Here is an 18,459-nt window from a genome sequence, read left to right on the forward strand (position 1 = left end):
TGCGACGGTCTTTACAAAAAAAAAAAAACTCCCACATCAATTCAAACTCAAAGGTGTAAATTTACAGACTTTGCTCAATGTTACAAATTTGCAGCGCCATTAGGCGCTTATCATGAGAGACCATTACCAAGGTGTGCCAAAATTGCTTAGACTAACAAGTAACCACATATCTTATTATCTCTAGGAAATGCTGAGGACCATGAATGGCATGATGTTGGTTGTAAGCTTTACTATTGGTTGTACTGTGCTGTATATGTTACTTAAGACACTTACACGGCTGTGCACGCAAAGTTAACTGTGGTCTGAATATTATAAATACGTCTTACTTATCTCCCTTGTTCTACTCTTAGGTTGAAAATATCAAATTAGTCATCCATCTGTAAACAATCATTTTTTTTTGAAGAAAAATTACTGTTTCAGACTTGATTAACAAAACAGAAAGTCTTGTCTATTCTTATTTAGTTTGTTTCACAAAATGGCAAGTCGTGGTAGAGGTGGCAGGGTTCCGTTTGACAAAAAAGCTGGGTTTAGAAATCAAAGTCAGCAATCGAAAGAAGCTGTGTTTGATACTCTGTTGAAACAGGCAAGACAAAGTGGACAATTAAATTTATCTGGACGCGGCCTCTCTGAAGGTAATCTCTCCTATTTGAAGGTATCTTTGAATACTATAAGAGTTTGGTGAACCACCTTGGATCTGAAGTACCTTCAACTAAACTAAACCTTCAAACCCTAAATCCTCAACTGCACTGTTAAAACCTAAAATTCCTAAACACTTTAGCCTACTATGCTTTTCTTAATATTTTTTAAAAGATTGACATAATTATTTTGCAGTGCCTCAAAAAGTGTGGAGAATAAATATAGATGTACCAGAAGAAGCTAGGAATATATCATTAGATAACACAGAGGATAGATGGTGGGAACAAGTAGATTTAACTAAGTTAATTTTAGCTTCAAATACATTAACAACCATACCTAATGATATCAGTAACTTTCCAGCTTTGACAGTTCTTGACGTGAGTTGTTTTTCTTTGACACGATTTATTGTCTTGAAGAAATATTTCCTTGTCAATTTGATATTTATTTAAACTTTTATTAGCTATGTTAAATAGGTTATAGAACTGACTCCTCCAGAAGTATTTCCCAATACTATACTATATTCCTATTCCTGTTACTTAACAAGATGATAATATGATTATAGAATTCAGGAAAGCAATCTGTTAGGTTTTTAAGGTGAAAATGTAAAATACAAAACATTTACACCTTTGAAAAATAGTATATATAGCTTAATTCTAGATATTTCTGTCATAAGAAATATTTCAAAAGTGAATGTTATTTAAAGTTTAAATTTTCTTTGAATAGGAAATAATGAAAATTAATAAGATTAATTTGGGCTTCTAACTGTGAAACATGATTTCTTTTATTACATATTATTGTTCTAGATACATGACAATAAGCTTGAAATTTTACCAACAGCCTTACAATCATTAGAAAATCTTCAAAAACTGGATGTGAGGTAAATAAATTCATTATGCTGCAATGAAACTGACATTTCATTAATCATTATTATATTAACTCTTGATAGAATTAGCCCCTTTTCACACATCTTTTTTATGATATTTATATAGTGAAGCCTTGGGCTGTGTTTGTGGCTCTGTCTATGTTAATTGTTAAGACAACTTGATCAATATTGTTTTGGAAAATGCATTTTGTATGCATAGCTGGTGTCAAAATGAAACGCATGTATGAGTTAGCCATAGCTTCATCATCTCAAAGACAGTAATTTTCTAATTACAGTCGTAATAATTTAAAGACACTACCACCAGCTTTAGGTTATGTGACATCTCTAGTCAGTCTTCATGTAGAATATAATCAACTATCACAACTTTGTGATGAAATAAAGTGTCTACAAAAACTGGAAGATTTAGTAAGTTTTTTAAGTCATTAGATTCAGTAAATTCTATGTTACTTTAGTAAGTATAGACTAAAATCTCTGTGCTTTATGAATATGATATGCATGTACATTAAAAAATAAAGAGCTAATTTTTTTTTTTTACTAGTGTGACTAAATTTCCCTTTTTGGACACTTCACCTGAACAGCCCTATAAAGTGAAAAATAACAGTACATTACCTCCATTTCTGTAATTATTTTTATCACCATGTGTTGTTATTGTTTTCAGGATGTATCTAACAATGAATTGACAAGATTACCTCAAGCTTTAGGCTATCTGGTAAATCTTGTTAAATTAAATGTATCCAACAATAAAATTACAGCCTTACCACCTGAGATCGGAGATATGTCGGGTAGGAACCTTAGCTTTCTTTGTTTTTAAAACCACTGAGATGATTCTAATATCATCTGACCTCATGATACAAGCTCATAAAATGCTTTCAATGCATGTTTTGAATACAAAATAAATTACCATAACCCCTTGGCATTCAAATGGAAGTTTAAACAGACAGGAACTCCTTCTGTAAACATTTTACATGTCAATTTACAATTTTAAAAGAAATGAAATTGCATAACAGCTGAGTTTTTGACACCAAATTACTTAACATATAATATTTCATAGTGTACTCTGATATAAAGGAATATTATATTGTATTTTAAGGATTAAAATATTTTGATGCAACTCATAATCAACTTACTCAGTTGCCACAAGAATTTGGTAATCTTCGTCATTTAGAACTTCTGTATCTTCGTCATAATAGACTATCTTATCTACCAATATTAGAGAACTGTACCAATTTGAAAGTAAGTTATAAATTCCTTAAAAATCAGAGCGACTTTCATCTGATTGAAGAATTTTTTCCTAATGAATCCATGTGTGCAAGTGGTTTGGAATGTTTCTTGTACTACATGAAACCAAATGGTACTAAGAAATGCAAAGAACTTTTAGACTCACCTTTATCATAGAATATATGTATACTTCAGGAACTTCATTTAGGTAATAATAATATAAAAGGAATCACATCAGAACATTTAGAACATTTAACAGCTATTAATGTATTAGATTTACGTGATAATAAACTATGTCAAATACCAGATGAAATAACACTGTTACAAGACCTACAACGATTAGATCTTACTAATAATGATATAAGTGGGTAAGTAGAGGTTATTTTGTTGTTATTGCTTGGGAAAGCATTCTCTTGTAGATGTGTATGCCTGAAAAAATGGATGGATGTTTAATCTTTGTTAAAAAATTTGTCAAGAGTTTTGGAAATGCATTGTAAAGGCTGCTTGAAACATTGACACAATATGAGTCATGTCACTATCTGGTTAAGCTTTCTTATATTCTTCTGTATGAGGATAAAAAGAAAGATAGAAAGTTTATTCCACAGTTTCTAATGCTATAACAGACTGTACAACAGAACCCTCAGTAAGAATAAGAGAGACAGCAATCAATAAGAATGATGAGCTAGCACAATGAATTTCACTAAATTGATGCTGATAAAATATGATAGTTGGGCCCCATTAGACATGATTGTATTACAATTACAATGTGGTTTTTTTTTGTGTGTGTCATTCGAGTTTGTTAAATTATTTACATGTTTTTAGATTACCATATTGCATTGGAAACATCAATTCATTGAAATCATTAGTTTTAGATGGTAACCCCATGAAATCTATTAGAAGAGACATCATTATGGTGAGATAGTTGTTTTCCTGCTATGTCTGTTTCTTAAGGCAATATTATGACCCTTCAACTGGTATTTTGTGACAAGGCTAAGTTTTATTATGAGAAAAAAAAGGGTTGGGAGGTCACAGCTTGTGTCATCCAGAGACGAAGTGGTTATCACATAACAGAAAGCTAGATCAAATTTTAATAAATAATTCAAGACATAAGAGTGGATTTAGATTTTAATTAGTTATGTCTCTATTTTAGAGAGGAACAATGGAATTAAAGAAATATTTACGCAGTAGAATAGAGGAACCTGATCTGGTAACCAATGGTAACAGTGAGAAACAGGGTAGTAATACTGGTATAATAGGAGGTAGTGATTCAGGTAGATCTCATGAGATGTATCAAATGAAAACATTAGATTTTAGGTATGTTAATTTAATCTTAGCCTTGCAAAAAATTGTTTGTTTTATTTCTGACTTCATTAGTTAGAAATCTAAAAGATGCACAATTTTCATACTGAGTGCTGTTGCCCATTCCTGCAGAACAGTAGGAAGAGAACTCCACTTTATATCAAAATGAAAGTACCCTACATGTACTGTTTCTGAATAACGACTGATCCTGTTTAGAGCCAACTACTGGTATCCAAATGATTTTTTACATCTGAATCATGTATCAACATCATATTAAAGTTGTAATTTTGTCTCAAATCAATAGCTTTTATGATTATGTTTTGAAGTTTATTGTATCATACCATTCCAGTAAGAAACAAGCTACAGAGATTCCAAGTGATATTCTGGAGGCAGCAGAAAAAGCAGAAGTCCATAATGTAACTTTACAGAAAAATAATTTCATTGATCTGCCTTCGAAGTATGTAGTAATAGATTGTTTGTGGCAAGAGCCCTGCTGTCTTTAAGGTGTTGCTATCCCTTTGTTGCTACTTGTGTTGGATCAACCCAGTCTATGTTGATTGTGCAAGAAGCTTAAAAAGATGAACCTTCTGGTTGTTCAGAGAAACAAAACAACCTAGTTCTCATCCATTAAAGACCTGAACACAGTTGGACATATGTTCCCAATTTTATTTTACGTGGCATTAGTTATTCAGCCCATAGAGAAACAGAATAAAAAGACTGTCTCTTGAGACTATTATTAACTGTTCTGTGTGTATATTTTCAGTTTGAAATGTTTGTCTGGTTTTCTAACAGAGTTACATCTATCTAATAATAAAATATCTAATTTATCTGGTGAAATTGGATTATTTACTAATTTGATGTGTTTGGATCTGGGGTAAGATATCATTGTTGTTTGATATTAAATATTGCAAGATAGTTGAGCCCCATTATGACAAAGAATTGGCCAAATGCCTTTTCCTTGAAAAATTTATCTCTGGCAAAATCAAATTCTTTTATCCACAAATGGTGGACTTATCCATAATCCAATTAACTTGTATATGATTAACTCCCTTTAATAATTTCAGTGGTAACATATTAACAGATTTACCTGATCAAATATCAAATCTTACTAAGTTGAGAGAGATCATCATTTCTTGTAACAGGTAAATTCATCATTTCTTGTATTAGTGAAATCAAATAGGTCTCATTGAAGCTTTGGCATTGATGACTGAATTTTGTGACATGGCATGGTTATAACATGGCATTGAAATGGAAAATAAAATTGCGAACTCCAAATTCTGTTTCTTACAGGAGTATTGTTTTCACCTATTTTATTATTAAGACTTTGGCATTGATAACTGCATTTTTCATCATGATATTGAAATCATTGTGTGTCTAAGGAAATGTAAAGCCCTATGTTCATTTCATATTGTCTCATATGGCAGGTTGTATACATTTCTTTCCATTTCTGTGTACATTTTAGTGTATTCAATTTTAAGGTTCACAAAGATTCCTGAAGTTATATACCAGCTAGTAAAATTAGAGATATTGTTTGCTAATGATAATAAAATAGAAGTTATAGATGTTAATGGTTTATCTAGATTACCTGTCCTAGCCACTCTAGATTTACAAAATAATAGTATCACACAAGTACCACCAGAACTTGGCAACTGTCCATTGAAGTAAGTTAGATTCTATAATATCTCATTGTGTAAAGCCTGCAGATCTTTGTTTTATTCTCGAACTAGTTTTACGCAGAATTATTTGATAACAAGGAAAAAATAGGATTTCACTTTTAAATATCTACTCATCAAGCTCTATCAGGTTGAAGAAGTTGAAAATGTCAACAACCAATAAAAAACTGCGCTTTCTAATGCTTACAGCTGGGCAAGATAAATATGCAAAGTTCAAATACCGTAGTTACCAAATTTTGCTTTGAATTTGAAAGATTTTCCCCATTTGAATGCTATAAACTTTAAGCTTAGTAGTGGACATTTTTAATCTTGAATCTAACATTAAGTTTAAAATTTTTTAATATTTTCCATTGTAGATCATTACTGTTACTGGGCAATATGATACGGAATCCACGACCAGCTATATTATCTAAAGGTACACCGGCCTTGTTAGAACATCTACGATCTAGAATAGTTACTTAATACAGTCTACTACTGGATCAAGTCATCACTTAGTGCTTTTCATAAAATTGTATTAGTGACAGTTGTCAAATCACTGAAAATTCGAATAATTGTATGAGTTCTACAATAATATTTCCCCAGTTGTTATAGACATCGATTTTTAACAGAACTTAAAGATTATTCATTACGTCAAAACTTGAATTATATATACCAGAGTTGTGTTTGTGTTCACTAAGTGCCCTATATATCGCAAGATTTTTACACTGTACACCATGCTCAATGTTCAATTGCTGCTTTCGTATGTGATATTTACTAATCATATATTTATGTTCCATAGTGCCATGCATTTCAGGAAATAAACTGTTTTCAGTAATCACAATTGTTAGTCTATGAATGGTGTTGAACATAAAAACATGTTCCTGAGATGGTTCAGCTTGTTGATAGCGTGTTGCAATTTTGTCTTCCATTAATCTCAAGGCAATAGCAGTTTCTAATTCCATTGCAAATATAGTGTATAATGCTCACACCTTCTTTCCTTAAATCTGGAAAAAATTCTGTTACCACTGTTGACTCAATGCATTATTATATTAAGTATACAATAAAAAACAATTTTATTTTTAATAAAGAAAATAAACTATAGATAATAATCTGGTAAAAATATCACAGTTTTCTAACAAACAACAAATTATTAATAAAATATCACATAAACTACCTGGTTAGGAGGTTAAATAAATCATGAAAAAATTATTAAAAAAATAGGCCAGAGTTTTTACAGAGAGTATCTTCTACAACACCTAATACAATGCCTTAGTTTACAGTAAATAAATTAAATGGTTCCCTTCCACCGTCACTTCTAATAAGTCATTGTAACTGCCTAAATTGGAACCACATTATACTAATAGATTGCTTATAAGAACCAACCTAGATCTAGAAAAACTATAATAAATTTAAATGTTGGGTATATTTCGTATCCTTGATTAAAACACATTGTTATTTGTTTGTTACATGAAATAATTAGCTAGAGAAATTTTGAAATAGTAATTATTTTTTAGGATAAACTAATTTTAATAAAAATATCTACATAATATGCTAAAATTGAGATGGATAATCAGAAAGACTAAAATTAAAAACTATAGTAAACAAAAACGTTTCATAATAAACACTAACAAAGACATTGGCAACAAAATTGAAAAATTAACATTTGCATAGATCATGTAACATGAGTATGGATAAAATAAAAGCTCAGTTTAACTGTCCATTTGTTTCATCATTTTGAACCATGACCTTTTTCACTTTTGAGCCCCAACTGTCAATTTTTTGTAAAAACTCATCAAAAGGCATAGCCTGATCTTCTAAGTCAGTGAGAGTTATCAGCCCTTCTTGTTTGGTATGATTGTCCAGCCATTGATTCATCTTATCTGTTATTATCTCTTGGGCTGCAGTGTTATAATTAAGCTGGTTATAAGAGTCAATCAGATGTTGATAACAGGCATGAATCCACCAAATATAAATCCCATTGGAATCTTAAACAGATATATGACAAAAGAATTAAAAGCTGTGTTGGTAATTTTAAGGTTGCAGCCTCAGTACACCAATCAAAGTTATAATTTATTTTGATGGTCACCCCAACAGTCTAAGCGCCTTAGCCTTTACAATTTGCAATTTTGTTTTCAATTTTAGTTGTATTTAGATCATATTAAATAAAATTTTGTAGAGCGAAGCAACCTACCAAGGAAATTTTACATATGATCTAAATTACTTAAAACTTACTGTTAGCTGTCAGTTAAAATGTCACATGATTGAGAAATTGTTAATGAATAATTTTCCACTTAATAGAGCATTTACCCAATGCTGATTGGACAAAAAGTGGGTAAAGTTCTTATGATGTTTTCACCAAACCTCTGTAAAATGACTTTATTGTAACTTACCAACATTGTCAATAACTTCATGTAAATATCGTAGAGCTTCTTGTGGTCTATTTTCTACTGTGTAGTATATACCTAATGTGGCAACAGACAGTAAATAAAACTGACTTTTAGGTGACTGACATAATTTCATATCACTCACAGATTTCTTTAGATTGGTTTCAGCATCTACTGGTCTGAAAATTTTTGTTTATCAGAAAATAAATACCCGGTACATGTAAATAATATACATCTGATATAAAACAATTATAACATAACATATCAAACCCATTCTAAAGATGGTAAAGCAAATTATCATGAGCACATGCTGGGGAGGGACATAAGCAATTAATTCCTGCTCTAGATCGATTTCTTTTTCAAGGCAGAGCTTTTATTAGTTTAATAATAGTTTTTGGACGGTAATCAATTTGACCAATAATGCGTTAAATTGACACTCATATGATTGAAAAATACTTACAATTTGACACTAGGATCTGGATGACTGAAATGAATGACATATATTAATATTATTAACAAACAACTCAATATACTTTGACACGGACAAATTTTAATGTCTTCAATTGATTGAAATTGATTTCCTTTAATTGTCTTAGATTGAGACTAAGCCTAGTAGTTATTTTTCAGAAAAGGACAATTCATTTCATAGACACTATCAAGTATATGCAAGTATTTAATGAGTAATTTACCTTTTCATTGAAGAGTAAATATGTCCTAATAAGGTATGCATCTGAGCTGTTCTTAGTGATATTTCTCCATAACAAGATTTTGCTATTGATAAAGCATGTTTAGCTTCAGTTTCAGCCCACAGCAAGGTGGAATCTTTCACTTCTTCAACACTATTCATAGCTTTCCATTGTAAGGCAGATGCTGTCAAAGAAAAATGCATCGTACAACCTTCAAATCCTACTGTTAGCAAAAGAAATGAATAGATTTTTACATCCTACTTTTCTTCATCAACTGACAGAGTTTAAAACTTTGAGGGTATTATCTTGACCTATGTCAGAGTTCAACCCTGGCCTTTCAGGTTAGTGAACAAGCCCCTAACTCACTAAGCCGCAGTTGCTTCCCACAAGTGGCAGCCATAATCTTTGCAGATTATTGAAAATTAGATAACACAGCTTGTACCTTGACAGACTCGATTGTTTTTACAGTAACATGGTGTACTAAATGATGAAAACCAAATTCTTCAATTGACTTTAAAAATAAGAAACTTACCAAAGGTATGTAGAAAAAGATGAAGGATTGAATGCTGATTACCAAAGACAATCCGAGCTATTCTAATTCCTTCCATAGCATGTTCATAATAATCATCATTATCAAATCTATGTAATAACATCAGAGCTTTAGATAGAGCACGATGAGCTAGAGCTACTTGTAAACATTCACAACCATATAACTTCCAGGCCAGTTGTAATGTCATCTAAAATAATATAATATCACAGACTTGGCGTGTAAACTGTAAGATGAGAATTAAGTGGCGGTACCAGCCTCCTGGAGCTGGGGATAAAAATAGGATGCAAACTGACTTAATAGGGGACAACTGCCAGTGTTAGGGTAAGTGCCATAGCCCAATGATCTGAGGGGGATCCCCAGAAAGTTCTTATAAATAAAATCAATTGGTATAAACTTTTTTCCATTCAGTTAATGCAAAATTTTCATTGGATAATCTTTAACGTACTGTACTCTCCAGTATAATCATACTCTACAACATTTTCTATGACACTTTCTTATACTTTACCTCAGCTATGTGTATAGTGACTTCTTCATGAACATATTCACTGGTAAAATGACATAAATACAACAAAGCTTTTAAATACATAGGATGGTTTCTTCCAAAATAACTCCTGAAACATTGAAAATATGTCATAAAATAACAAATTTAACACATCAACAAGTATATATCTCACCTACACTATATCAATTGTTTTTTCCCATTGTCACACTACTAAACCCAGGGTATAAATGATAAACATATAACTCTGATTTTAGCATCCTATCAAAGGCTTCTTACTATAAATTTACAACGTCAAGAGTCGATCTTTGAGTGGAAAAGACACTTCCACATGTGTTTTGTTTTAAAATCATTCTTACTTTGCCAGTAAAACAGCTTGTACTGCAATATCTCTAGCTTTCATTATCTGTAATTTACTACTGTAAGCCATTACACCATTACATAATCCATTTATAATACCAATATGATTAGTACTTGATAGTTCCTAAAAAGAAAATATAGAAAATAGGGGATGAATATGAGATAAGTGATAGGTTATTGAATATAATAGGACAAGAGGTGTCTAAAAGCAGCTAAGCAAATGTATAACACTCAGCTAAGCATTTCACCAAAAATTGTGACGTCAATAAAGCAGCATGAAGTGAATTTTAAATAAAACCTAGACATCATAATATATATATATTACTTTGTAATTAAACAACACTGAACCTTAAAAACATTCATGTGCAAGAATTCTTTGGATGCACACAAGCACCATGTGTAACTTAAAGACAACATAATTTATGGAAAAAGAGGAAATATTAAGCTAAAAATGACGAATCATATCAATACCTGAAGTGCTCTCTTGGCCCAACCAAACCCAGTAGATATTGAACCTTGTTCCAATTGGTAATGGCTGAGTTCCATTAAAAGATCTCCTTCTGATATCAAATCTTTACCAAAAGTCATCAACTGAATAGGCCAGGTCGTCTGGACAGCCAGGAAATAAGCTTGTTCTGCTCCTTGAAAGTTGTAATCTTTATTCTGGATCTGGGTCAATTTGACTGCTGCTTGGTATTTCAGCATCCATGTATCTATACCTTGATTTGTGTTGAGAAAATTCAAAATGCTAACAATTATTTTTTCTGCTTCAGAAAATAAACTCAATTCCATGAGGAAATCTGACAGCAGAATTCCACTTTTCATGATTTCATTACATTCATCAGTTTTTTCAAATGTTCCAATTGATTGAAGCATAGAATGATAGGAATATACAATATCTCTTGGTAACGATTTCAAAATTTTAAAATATTTAACATAATGATGGTAGTAAAATGGTTCAGTTAATATGGCGCCCAAAGCATTACAAGTGGCAATCTGGAAATCTTCTGGAAGCTTTGACTCTTCTTTCAATGCTAAAATCATTTCTAAATTCTGCATTTTTAGCAGGACTTTGTTCTCCTGTTCTACTAAGTCTTGATCTCCTTCTGTCTGTAAAACATTCAGTAATCTGTCAGGGATTTCTAATCTGGAAGCCCAATTTTCTGGTTTAATCATATTTTGCTCATTGGAATCTGTTTCTGAAGCCTGTGGATCAGCAACACTTGTTTGATCAGTAGAAATTTTGTCATCAAATTTATAAGATCCGGTGCTCTGTAATAATTTATTCTCAACATCAGACTCATTGTTTCTTTCAATTTCAATCTCACCATTCTCATTCATTCTAAATCCAGTTCCATCAATTACCAAAATATTCACAGAACCAGCTTCTTCCTTGATTTCCTCCCTTGATACTTCATCAGAATCTTCCCTTTGGTTTGAATTTTCTGTATTTCCTATATCTGGCAGTTTGTCATATTTTGGTAACTTCAGATCTCCAACTTGTGAATCTGTCAAACTGATTTTAAGTGGTGTAGAGTTAGGTTGAGGTATAAAAGTGTTGGCAAGAAAATCAACAAGAATTTGATATCGCTGATGAGATTCAGAATCCCCCAGAGAGTTTAATAAAGCATATACAAAATACTGATACCAATCACATTTTGTTTTGGTTGGAATAATATCAATAAGAAGTCTGGCTTTATCTTGAATTGTTGAACCTGTATTAATCTTTTGTTCATCTTGTTTTGAAAGGACACCTGCGTCTTTTAAAACTGGTATTATGTGTTCCACCTTAATTTCTTGAACAAGAGCTATCCTGTTGATTCGCATTCTCATCATATTCTGTCTTTCAATTCGACTCATTTCCATACTGTTTGGAATGTTATGAATTGTTGGGCCTTGGATGTTGCTGAAATATTAAATTAATGACATAAACGACTGTAATAATAACGAATCTTTGAGGAAGCATATAGGCCTACCACAAATCTGACATTTGGTTGCATTAGTTGGTCTGTAGCAGGTGCTGCGTTTATATCCAGGATTTACAAATGTGTGAAGCAGGTGCTGTGTTTATATCCAGCATTTACAAATGTGTGAAGCTATTCATTGGCTCTCTGATTCGATTGCTGACACTGAATATCAAAATTGCAGCTTCATATGAAGAGCGAAAAGAGTCAGAATGTTTCGGACTATTTTTTATATAGCTCTTTCACTTTGGCAAGTTTTGTAATCATTTCTCGAAATCCCGATTTCCTGCAGGTCTATATTTTATAAAAATTCAACACACCCTCCTAAAACATACGTATTTCTTCTGACGGATGATGTCATCATAAAGAGCTAATTCAAAACGACTTGATTTCCATTCAATTATTTCAATAAAATTTTCTGTTTACATTCCAGCCATGTTGGATACGGATAGCCTAGCCTCTAATATCCAGTCCCACTTTGTCTACGAACTTCAGCTTTGGGCGTCCGGGTGTCCGAAACTACAGACAGCACTACTTTACTTATATTCCTACAATACTGCCAGTAATTGTAGAACCATTGCATTCTATTGAAATAAGATATTCCATGGTTATCATTACATCTGTTACAACTATTTGGTTTCAATGTGACACTAAGCAGGTTAATTTCGAAATCAAGATTCTTTTTTGGGGTATACAATTCAAAGTTTACAGCGGAGAAGCGAGGAAGTAATACGGTTTCTGGCTCGAACAGTAAATAAAAATAATATTGGTTGTAGTTATTTCCCTTGAATCCTTGATCATCTTCAGCATGAATGTAATGAAAAAAATGGTTAGTATCTTCTCCAGCCCTGTACCCCCATTATGTTGTGAAAATACTTCTACTATACTTCACAATGCATGCATGTATTGTAAACCACATGCCTACTTCCAGAAGATGCCAGGATATTCAATCAAGCAAGATTAATTTTACAGTCATCACTCTTAAGCAGTAGTCATATTTGGGCCCATCCATTCTGACTATTCTATATACAAGTTTTACTCTTAAAAATTCTCTGTAATATGGGATTTGTGTTGTTTGCCTTTTGTCTTTGTTGTCAGCCTATCATATCATAAAGAGAATATGAAGTAATGGTAATATGAAAATGACAATTTGGCACTAAAATTTTAAACTTTTATATTTTACAGATTATTAAGACGCATCTAATTGCCAATGTCAGAAGATGTTTTCACAAGTCAGTTCAAACGAATCTTCCCTACATGCAAGAAGGTTATAGAGATATAAGCATATTTTCCCGTCTTTTACAAGAAAGAGTTATATGTGTAATGCAGCCTGTATGTATCTATTTCTTCACTGTGGGACTGAATGATATTGGCCCCAGCTTGTAATGGCTAGTCATTTGATTAAATTGGACTTTTTATTCACTTTCATAAACAAAAAGAAGGTTGAAGAATGCCAAGGGTTGATATTACCTCGTTGAATATACTGATAGTTTGGCAGAATGAATGAATATAGATATTTAGAAACTTTCAAGATATAATATTACCAGATTTCAATACCTAGGCTTTTTGCTATTTATTCACATACTAGTTCTGCTACTAGAATGCCTCTCTGTTCTCAAATAAAACTTTATTTCTTCCACTAGATAAGTGATCCAGTAGCAAATGAAATCATAGCTCAGTTATTATATCTTCAATCAGAGAATGGTGAAAAACCAATTCATATGTATATCAATAGTCCTGGTAAGTGATATCTTTCATCCCCACCTTATTATCAAGCTAACGTGTTACACCTCTCATGTAAACTCTTATCACCTAGCTCAATGAATATGAAATGGTTGTTTCGGCTTATAAATGACCTTCATAGGTATTAGCTACATGTATCAATAACTTTTTACTAAATGATTTACATGTATCTTATTACTTAAGCTCTAGATAATCCTGCTAGGGTGATGAAATATCTCTCCTTGACATTGCCTTTATACGATGAGAAAAAGACAATAAAACTCATGTCTATTTTATTTATAAATGGTGTACAATCTGATATATCTTGTAAATCTTATATTATTTTAAGCAGCTTTCATAATATATATGTCCTTATTATTTATGCCACTAGGTGGGTCTGTAACAGCAGGGTTAGGTATATATGATACAATGCAATATATAACAGCTCCTATCTCAACATGGTGTGTTGGTCAAGCCAGTAGTATGGGGTCATTATTATTAACAGCGGGAACAAAAGACATGAGATTTTCTTTACCTAATGCCAGTATCATGGTTCATCAAGTTTCAGGACAAGCTATGGTATGCTCTTTCCTTTCTGTCATTTAGTTTTTGTAAAATCAATTTCGTCATCCTGATGTTATTTTATCCATTTCAAACTCTGCATTTTAGGATTTTTAGCTCAACTGTGACTAAAAGATAATAGTAAATCATTTAAGTTTTATTTGATTATTAAATTTGTAGAATCCTGGATCTTATAACTTATATTGTTGTTAAATTTATATCTTTCAGGGCCAGGCAACAGATATAGAAATTCAAGCTGAAATGATTTTAAAATTGAAGAAGAAATTAAATACTATATATGCCAAACATACTGGTCAATCTGAAACGACTATACGTAAGTCTTATTTGTGCTTGTTTTTATGTCAGGCATTACACTGTTGTCATTTGAATGAGATGCTGACTGTTGTGTGATTCTGTTTTGAGTCAGGCCTTTAAATGGCGTTCAATTAAGTATGTGATCATATTCTGGTAACTTTTCCAATTACAGGACTATATTACTAAAAATCTAGATTTTTTATTGAGTTGAATTTTTGAGAATAAGGCCTCTGTACCCAAACTCTGTAGCAATTCGTCTGATTATTTTATATTTTTTATTATAGGAGATTGTATGGAACGTGATAGGTATATGTCTCCTGAAGAAGCTAAAGATTTTGGTCTTATAGACAATATTGCTGAATTTTCAAAAGTATGAGAGAATAAATTATTTTAATATGTTCTGTGTGATATAATTAAGGGAGGTGTGTTGAATGCTAGACTAAATTATTTATAAGATAAACAGTGATTTAACAAAACAAAATCAGATATTCATCATGTTTCATGGGCAGCTAATTCTAGCTAATCTGTTAGTCTAGAGTTTTTGATGATTTTTAAAATAAAGGCAATGTAAGAAATTTGCTTTCTCACTCCATAGATAACAGTCATCATTTTATAAAATAAAATCTTTGAATAGTGAATGAAATTGAAATATGATTTGGTATTATGACATACATATTGATGTAATTATCAGGATCATAAATCATGATCCTGAAATGGGGTCAGCCACAAAGGAAAGCAGTAGAACAGAACTACACTGGATGAGCTCAAAACTATGGCTCCTTTAGGTATCAATGAATTTATCTGGGCTTCTCTACTGTCACTGGCCAACTTAATTATATTTTCATAAATAGTACAGATGGAAAACAAATAGCTCAATGAATATTTATCACGTCTATTACAACTAATAAGTGTGACAAAAGTATTTCAAAATTATACTTTCAAAATCCAAATCTCATTTTATTCAGAAATAAATAGTTACAACTTTAATTTTATTATATAAGTTACTCAATTTTCAAAATAATTGTATGGAAAACAATTTTAATCTTAACAACTGATTGTTTAGCTATTTTCATAAGTGACAGTTCAATGGAAACAATTAAGGCTATTCAATTAGAAAACACTAGTAAAGATTTTAACAACATTTAGAGCACATATAAAAAAACAAAACAAAAAACACAAAGAAGTTATTGTGGTATAAATGTTAGGGCACTTTGTTGTCAAAGAAGTGTGTGAAATCAGAATATATTCCTGTTTATTTTGTTGTTGTATTGTTTTCTATATGTCAGCACTGTTATTCCTAATACATTTCATATAAAATACAATGCTAAGGAAACATTTAAAAGCATAAGCAGTTTTTATAGGTCATAAAAAAATGACTATTTATAAATTAACAAAAATCAATAGAAATTTATAATATAGAGCATTGTTTATTTAAAGCGTATGAAGCATAATATTCATTTCAAAATTCTAAAAGATTTGCAATGCCTATTTTTAGTTTTTCAAATGAGCTTAACTATCGAAACTTTGTAGGTAAATTAAATAAATAAATATTATGTAAGCAGCACTTTTGGAAACTACAGTATACTAGTATAATGTAAAAATACAATAGAACTGTATAATTTAGTTCACTTTTATCAATCCAAAGTGTCAATTTAACATAACAATTTAAACTGTTTGTTGAATTCAATGAGAGATATCCTGACGAAATAACAAAATCTGCACCATTCATTGACTATTTTGAGCAATTCCACTGAAATTTGAGAAACACTTTTTACTGAAAGTTTTTGAAAGAACATTGATGAAGACTAACAATTCATATTCAAACTGTTGATTGATAATTACTAGGGTTACACCTTAATAAAGCTTACTATAATACTATCACATTAATTAATTGTCATTTTCGTTACTCCATCTCCAATATTTTCTTTATTTTTCTTCTGTTTCTTCAATTCTTGTTCATCTATTGGTGCAGGTTTCAAAAATGGAATCTTTTCTTTAATTTTTTCTGGCATGAACTTCCGTAAGATTTCTGGAACTACCACACCATCTTCTGTTTGGAAATTTTCAAGTATAGCACAGATCACTCGAGTAGTTGCACACATTGTAGCATTCAACATATGTACATAATCTACTTCTTGATTCATTTTCTTTGTCTGTCCATAACGAACACGTAATCTTCTAGCTTGGTAGTCAGTGCAGTTTGAACATGATACTAATTCTCTGAAGGCACCAGAGCCTGGAAACCATGCCTCCAAATCCAACTTCTTAGCTGCAGCATTATTTAATTCACCAGACACAATATTAACGACTCTGTAGGGAATTCCCAGAGATTTGACGAACTCCTCGGCATTCTCGATCATGTGATCAAACATCTCCCAGGATATGTTGTCATGTGGTGAAGTAATACAGAACTGTTCCACCTTCTCAAACTGATGTACACGGAAAATACCCCGTGTATCCCTACCATGGGAGCCAACTTCTTGTCTGAAGCATGTTGAATAACCAGCATATTTTAATGGTAATGATTCGGTGGGAATCCATTCATCTCGGTGAAAAGCAGCAATGGGTTGTTCAGAAGTAGCAATTAAGTATTTCTCATCAATGCTTCCGTCATCTTTGTTTTCACTTCCTTTCCCTAAAACTTTATATAATTCTTCATCAAACTGAGACAATTGAGCAACTTCTTGCATGACCTCTTTCCTCATGAAGAAGGGAGTATAAAGTGGTTCATAACCATTATTATATAAGGAGGTCAATGCATGGTTAATCAAAGCTTGTTCCAAGAATACAAGTGGTCCCTTTAAAAAGTAGCCTCTTCCTCCAGCAGCTACACAGCCTCTTTCAGTATCAACACCATCTACCATGACTACCAAATCAACATGAGAGTATTTCTTTCTTGATTCAATATCTCCAAAAGTCTTTTCAATTCCATTCTCATCTTCATTATTGCTGACAATAACTGACTCATGTAACATGTTCCCGATTTCTCTCATTGTTTCATTTCTTAATGTTTGAGCCTCGTTCATCTCTGCATCATTCTTCTTCATCAAATCATCAATTAGCAGTCGAATTTTCTTGATTTGTGTAACTGTCAATTCTTTTAACTTATCAGCTGTCAAATCAGTGATGTTGTCTGCAATTTCAGCAGGCAAATTGTCATTATCTCCAACTGCTTCTTTCTTCTTCATCTTTTCACCTATAACTTTACTGCAGGCATTCTTTATTTTGTTATATTCATCAGCTTTGAACCGTAGTTGACGCCACAGAACATCTTTTTCCACAACTTGATCAACCAATGTAACATCTTTGAATCTTTTGGACTGGTTCTCCTTGATTTTAGCAGGATCTCCACCCTTTTCTGATCGAAACTGTTCAATATCGAGAACCATTTTCGTTGAGTATTTTTGAAGTATTAGTCTGTAAATATTCAACACTAACTAAATCCAACAACGTGTAACACCAATATTTATATACGGAACTGTTTCTCGCACCTTGCGTCAGCCGGTTATTATTTCCGGGTCAATCAAACCTTCCCGGTATAGTCCGAAACCAGCTCTCCTTGGGGCCCTTAATGTTTTAACTAATTGTCAAAAGTTGTCAATACATTACAATAAGTTTCATTCAATACTTAAAGAGTAGGCCTATTGTAAACAAAACATGAATAATTTTTAGTAGGCATAACAAATATCAAATTGATTGCAATAAAATGATTTTTTTTTAATGTGATTAA

At 31.8% G+C, this 18,459-nt stretch overlaps 4 protein-coding genes across 4 annotated transcripts; 2 read left to right on the plus strand and 2 right to left on the minus strand.

The window, feature by feature from the left end:
• The first annotated feature begins 392 nt into the window (after positions 1 to 392).
• LOTGIDRAFT_190595 (hypothetical protein) lies at positions 393 to 6,524 on the plus strand. Its single transcript, XM_009058508.1, has 14 exons — positions 393 to 632; positions 832 to 1,013; positions 1,440 to 1,513; positions 1,795 to 1,924; positions 2,178 to 2,301; positions 2,610 to 2,752; positions 2,933 to 3,105; positions 3,560 to 3,650; positions 3,888 to 4,051; positions 4,386 to 4,493; positions 4,800 to 4,910; positions 5,101 to 5,178; positions 5,515 to 5,697; positions 6,066 to 6,524. The coding sequence occupies exons 1-14, from the start codon at positions 476 to 478 to the stop codon at positions 6,169 to 6,171; spliced, it is 1,824 nt and encodes a 607-aa protein (XP_009056756.1). The 5' UTR covers positions 393 to 475; the 3' UTR covers positions 6,172 to 6,524.
• An 868-nt stretch (positions 6,525 to 7,392) lies between these two features.
• Positions 7,393 to 12,157, minus strand: LOTGIDRAFT_162532 (hypothetical protein; the record flags this gene model as incomplete). Its single annotated transcript, XM_009058509.1, has 9 exons — positions 7,393 to 7,673; positions 8,079 to 8,251; positions 8,533 to 8,556; positions 8,762 to 8,981; positions 9,291 to 9,495; positions 9,814 to 9,919; positions 10,167 to 10,291; positions 10,639 to 12,073; positions 12,144 to 12,157. 9 exons carry the CDS (start codon positions 12,155 to 12,157, stop codon positions 7,393 to 7,395), a joined length of 2,583 nt encoding a protein of 860 aa, XP_009056757.1.
• A 1,231-nt stretch (positions 12,158 to 13,388) lies between these two features.
• On the plus strand, positions 13,389 to 15,105 carry LOTGIDRAFT_162533 (hypothetical protein; the record flags this gene model as incomplete). The annotated part of the gene is made up of 5 exons (XM_009058510.1): positions 13,389 to 13,463; positions 13,775 to 13,871; positions 14,245 to 14,432; positions 14,643 to 14,748; positions 15,014 to 15,105. 5 exons carry the CDS (start codon positions 13,389 to 13,391, stop codon positions 15,103 to 15,105), a joined length of 558 nt encoding a protein of 185 aa, XP_009056758.1.
• A 442-nt stretch (positions 15,106 to 15,547) lies between these two features.
• Positions 15,548 to 18,228, minus strand: LOTGIDRAFT_190601 (hypothetical protein). The gene has a single exon (XM_009058511.1). It carries the CDS (start codon positions 18,116 to 18,118, stop codon positions 16,613 to 16,615), a length of 1,506 nt encoding a protein of 501 aa, XP_009056759.1. The 5' UTR covers positions 18,119 to 18,228; the 3' UTR covers positions 15,548 to 16,612.
• Positions 18,229 to 18,459: the final 231 nt, after the last annotated feature.

The sequence above is a fragment of the Lottia gigantea genome, assembly GCF_000327385.1.
Source record: "Lottia gigantea unplaced genomic scaffold LOTGIsca_34, whole genome shotgun sequence".
Lineage (NCBI taxonomy): Eukaryota > Metazoa > Mollusca > Gastropoda > Lottiidae > Lottia > Lottia gigantea.